General features: G+C 64.6%; 2 protein-coding genes across 2 annotated transcripts; one reads left to right on the top strand and one right to left on the bottom strand.

Moving 5' to 3' along the window:
* Positions 1-250: 250 nt before the first annotated feature.
* MNEG_14070 (chlorophyll A/B binding protein, putative) lies at positions 251-1,718 on the bottom strand (the record flags this gene model as incomplete). The annotated part of the gene is made up of 4 exons (XM_014037457.1): positions 251-422; positions 672-814; positions 1,052-1,150; positions 1,638-1,718. 4 exons carry the CDS (start codon positions 1,716-1,718, stop codon positions 251-253), a joined length of 495 nt encoding a protein of 164 aa, XP_013892911.1.
* Positions 1,719-2,854: 1,136 nt separating this feature from the next.
* MNEG_14071 (3-oxoacyl-[acyl-carrier-protein]synthase I) lies at positions 2,855-4,422 on the top strand (the record flags this gene model as incomplete). The annotated part of the gene is made up of 6 exons (XM_014037458.1): positions 2,855-2,921; positions 3,335-3,417; positions 3,561-3,595; positions 3,765-3,866; positions 4,188-4,257; positions 4,414-4,422. 6 exons carry the CDS (start codon positions 2,855-2,857, stop codon positions 4,420-4,422), a joined length of 366 nt encoding a protein of 121 aa, XP_013892912.1.
* Between the last annotated feature and the right edge of the window lie 402 nt (positions 4,423-4,824).

The raw sequence follows: 4,824 nt of genomic DNA on the forward strand, positions 1-4,824 counted from the left end.
GGTTGGGCTGGTGCAGGGACAGATGTGTGGTGCGCCTGCAGGGTGAAGTGTGCGCGCCCCGCAGAGACTCAGGGGCACGCAGGGATGCGTCCGCCTCGCTCACGCAAAACATCACACCCCAACCAGGGGGCCTCATTGCTCAGCCCCACCCCGCCCGATGACAAACACGCACGCACTAACCCACCCTCTCTCCCCCTGACACCCAAACACACACACATACACACACACACAAATACACACACACACACACTCATACGCACGCACACACGCACCTGTACTGGCTGAAGATGGGGTCCTGGTTGACGCTGCCCGGGTTGCGGATGTCCTGCAGGCGACGCAGCTCGGCCCACGCGAACAGCAGCACCTGCACGCCGAACAGCGCGTTGATGGGCGCGTAGTACTCGAACTTGGCGTGGTCGTACCTGGCGTTTTTTGGGTCGGGTGATCGGGGGGAGGGGGAGAGACAGGGAGGGGTTAGGTTGACATGCGTAAGCAAGCCGCGGAAAGTTTGCGTGGCTTGCGTTAGAGGGTGGGGCGGTGACCGGCCCTTGCCTGGTCGGCCACACAACCCCCCCGCCGCCCGCTCAGCAGGGCGCGTCATTTTCCATGCGCGAAAAGCCCTGGCTTTCCTCTGCCCTGCCGCAGGGACGTCAGGGGGGTGCCCGTCTCACCAGGGGATCTGGGCCGCGGGGCCGCCGGCGCCGATCTGGTGGAACAGGTCGGGCACCAGGATGCCGGCCGCGCCGAGCATGGCGAAGCGGGCGTGCACCAGCTCAGCCTGCTGGTACCACCGGAGCTTGTCCTTGTCCACGCCCTGCCGCAGCGGGGTGGAGGGGAGTGGTTTCTGTCAGCGGCAACCGCGCATGGGCAGGCGCTACTGCAAACGCGCGACAGCCGGCCGCGCAGTGAACCACACCAGCCCTAGAGAGTGGCGCCGGGCGGGCCGCGGGCCCCGCCAGCCGCGAGGTGCTGCTGCCAAGGGGAACATGCAGAAGCGGGGCTGCTTCCAAGGGGCGAGGGAGGGTACGACCGCCCGCAGTGGCGTCCGCACCAGGCCCAGGGGGTCGAAGCCGAAGTCGCCGACCAGGGTGCCATCCAGGTGCTCGGGGAGCTTGTTCCCGGGGAACCAGCTGGGGCGGGCGGCCGCGGCCTGACGGGGAGCGTCGGGGCGGGGGTGAGGCCGAAGACGGACGGGCGGTTGGAGCGGAGGGCCACGGAAGGCGGCGCCTGGCTTGCCGGCTCGAAGCCTTTGCTTTCAGCTGCTGCTGCACCCTCCCAGCGCTTCTGCACGGCCTGGCCCGCTCGGACGCTGGGGCGCCGCCTGCGCCTGGCGGTCTGCTGCTGTGTTTATGCTGCACTGCCAGCAATAGGGCGTGCTGCGTTGGCCTCAGGGCCCCGCCGCTCTGTGCTGGAGGCCATGTTGCCGACGCTGGCTAGGCACAGTGGCGCGACGCCCAGGGGCATGGGGTTTGGCGCCGGAGCGGCTTCGGTCTCAGGACACCCTCCATCGCGTCGGGACCGTCCGTACGTGTCATCACCTCCTCAAGTTTTACTACGGCTCAGAGATCCGAGCCGCGGTGCGCGCGCGAGCAAATCACCGTTCCCAGTCCCACCCGGGGATCTCCCCCAGCCCTCACCTGCACGCGCACGGTGGTGCGACGGCTGCTGGCACGGCTCACGCCGGCCTTGGCGGACGCGTTGAAGTGGGTCAGCTGCATGGTGCCGACTAGCTGGACAAGGCTTGCTGAGGGGATCTCGGAGTCGGAAAGGACTCGACGATGATAAAGCAGTGCGGTCTTGCTAGTGCGGTCTTGTAAGTCGTGGCCTGACGGTCTAGCTGCGTTTCGCCCCCCCAAATGAATCTCGCGCGATTGCGTCGACCAGAGAGGCCTGGGCCTACAGTAACGTTATGGTTGATTGGAATGAGAAGTATGAAAAAGAAAGCGCTAGGCTGTGTTTGATCCAGCCTGCGGCCGCCAGTGCCAGGCAGCCAGGGGCGAGGGGCCAAGCAGGTGATGTTCCGTTTAACACCTTCAGCACAAGCCCATGTTCATTCTGAACAGCACTAGTAGCGCGCTTATGCTGTTTGCATGCGTTCAGGGCGTCGATCCCCAGATGCCTTGATGGGTGCAAGTTGACCCCATTGACCGGGACGCCGACCAAGTACAGCTTGCGATGCGATGCACTCGCTCGCTTGGAGGGGAAATTCACGTAGCATTACAAGTTAATTGTAATACAGCGCGCATACCTGATGGGTCACCCCTGATGTGGATGTGTTGATTCGCGGGTGCCCCGCTGTCACTGGCCATGCGCACAGGGCAGCTCACACTCCCGGTTCCCACAGTGTGGTGGTTGCAAGACCATACATTCGGACATAAAAAGCACAGTGGCTTGTTTGGCTTGGCGTGATACTTGGGCTGCACAAGGCTGTGTGCACACGCGCGGTGTGAGACTAAGAGATTGTGGAGCTGAAGCCAGGGCAACCGATACCTCGGCATGTGAAAGAAGGCCCTGTCGCTGTCAGTTATATGGGCAGCCTGCGTCATCGACCCGCGTGCGGAGCCCCGATGCATTACGGCTATTGCGCCTGCGGCCTTCTCGCATGTGCGTGTTGACTGGACCGGGATGGAGCCGCACAAGAACATCGAGCATTACAAAGACTAATGTACTACATAATCAGCTAGGCATCAAAAGATTATTGGGGGCTGCTTGCGTGGATTATTGGGGCCGAGATCAGTAGTCCACACTCAATCCAGCACATGTGCATGCATTTTTACCGACGACACTCTCTTCAATTACTTTTGTCTAGTTGCTCTGCAGCATTTTCGTCGCCTTAGCGAAGGGGACACACAGGATGGCGCTTCAGCAGCAGTTCTCGGGGGCCCGGGCGGCGTCTAGGCCGACCCGCCCTGCTCGTGCAGGTGAGATGGATTATGTTATACCCATGGGGCTCCGCCTGGAAGCAATGGGCGATGTTCGCGGCGGGCGGAGCGATCATAAGCGTTTCGTCTCAGCTCCACGGCGTTCAAGGGGGAGCGCTGGAGGAGCCGTCAAACAGTCTGTTGTAATGGTGTCAGCTTCACAACGCCGGCTAAGGCGGTGCGCCAGCCGCGATGCGCTGTAATGTGCAGGCTCCAGTGCCGGGGCGGCTGGTCCGGCAGCATCGCTGCAGCGCTCTGCCCAGCTCAATCAGCGCTCCAGAGTTGCAACCCGCAGAATCAGGCTCGCTTATGTGGGCGACTCCGGGTCATGTCCGTGCACCATCTCCCTCCCACCGCCGAACGCTGACATTGGATTATTTGGGCGCCTCCCGCCCTTGACCACGGGACCGCAGGCAGCGTGGTCGTGCGCGCGGCCGCGGCCGCCGCGCGCGACCCGTCCAAGCGCATCGTCATCACCGGCATCGGCTGCTGCACGGTGCGACCCCCGCCCGGGCGCGCTCCGCCCACTCCCCTACGGTATTGCGACGGCCGCGGCGGCCTCGTGTCCGCCTTGCAAAGGGGTTCCAGCTGCCACCTGCTGACGCACGGCTCTCATTTTCCCCCCTCTTGTTTTGACAGGTATTCGGCAACGACCCAGACACTTTCTACAACAGGTGCGGCGCCCACACCGCAGCCCCCTTCTCACCATAGCGCTTCGCGCCGAGGACGGCGCCGAACGTCATCCCATCACACACACAGCATGGGCCGCCTCCCCCGCCGACGCCCCCTCCCCTCGCGCGGCCCCGCTCCCCCGTCCTACGCGGCCCTGGCTCCTCCCCGCAGGCTGCTGGCTGGCGAGAGCGGCATATCCCTGATCGACCGCTTCGATGCGTCCGAGTTCCCCACCAAGTTTGGCGGCCAGATCAAGAACTTTGACGACGAGGGGTGAGACGCCGATTCAGAGGAGGAGCGGATGCTGGGAAGGCCCTCCGGTTGGGAGCCTGTCCAGACGGCAACGCCGAAGCGGCTGCAGCCGCAGCCGCCGCTCGGGTTGCCGACGACCGTCGCCTGCCGCAGCGGCCGGGGCGCGGCGGCGATGGCCGGGGGGGCCGGGGCTCGGTGCATTCGGTGCTGCGTGGAGGGGGGCCGCCGGGGGGCCTCGTTGCCCTGACCGCCTGCCAGCACGCCGCTTTGCTGCTGCCGGCTTGCTGCTGTTCATGAGACCATTCCTGACCGGCCCCCTGGCCGCGGGCCCCCTCCCCGCAGCCTCATTGACAAGAAGAACGCGCGCCGCTACGACGACTGCCTCAAGTACACCCTGGTGTCGGGCAAGAAGGTGGGGGGAAGCTGCCAGACAGGCTCCAGGAGGGGAGGGAGGTGAAAGCGCGCAGGCAGCGGGGAAAGCGCGACGAGCACAAGGAACAGGGGGAGGGAGGGGAGGGGAGCCCCTCTGTGGTGCAGGATCCCTGCGCCGGCAGCCGCGGCGCCGCAGCACATGTAAGGGGGGAGAGGTAACTTCGCCCCACCTGGCCAGGTACGCCTCAGCGGCAGGAAGCACTGCCCGTCATTCGACAGTCCCCTCCTTGCGTTTTCGTCACGCCAGACAAGCCCCCCGCCTCACGGTCTTCTGCTGTCCCACCCCCATCAATCACCCACACATACACACACCCCATCACATACCAACACACTACCACCCCGGATCTTGTAACAATCCTAATCCTAATCCTAATCCTAATCCTGAGTCTAATCCACCCACACGCCCTGCATGGCAGGCCCTGGCTGAGGCTGGCCTGGTGAAGGGCAACGAGGCCTTTGAGAAGCTGGACAAGACGCGCTGCGGCATCCTGGTGGGCAGCGGGATGGGCGGCCTGCAGGTCTTCCAGGACGGTGAGCAGTGGGGGGG

This window comes from Monoraphidium neglectum (assembly GCF_000611645.1).
Source record: "Monoraphidium neglectum strain SAG 48.87 unplaced genomic scaffold scaffold04235, whole genome shotgun sequence".
Taxonomy (NCBI): domain Eukaryota; kingdom Viridiplantae; phylum Chlorophyta; class Chlorophyceae; order Sphaeropleales; family Selenastraceae; genus Monoraphidium; species Monoraphidium neglectum.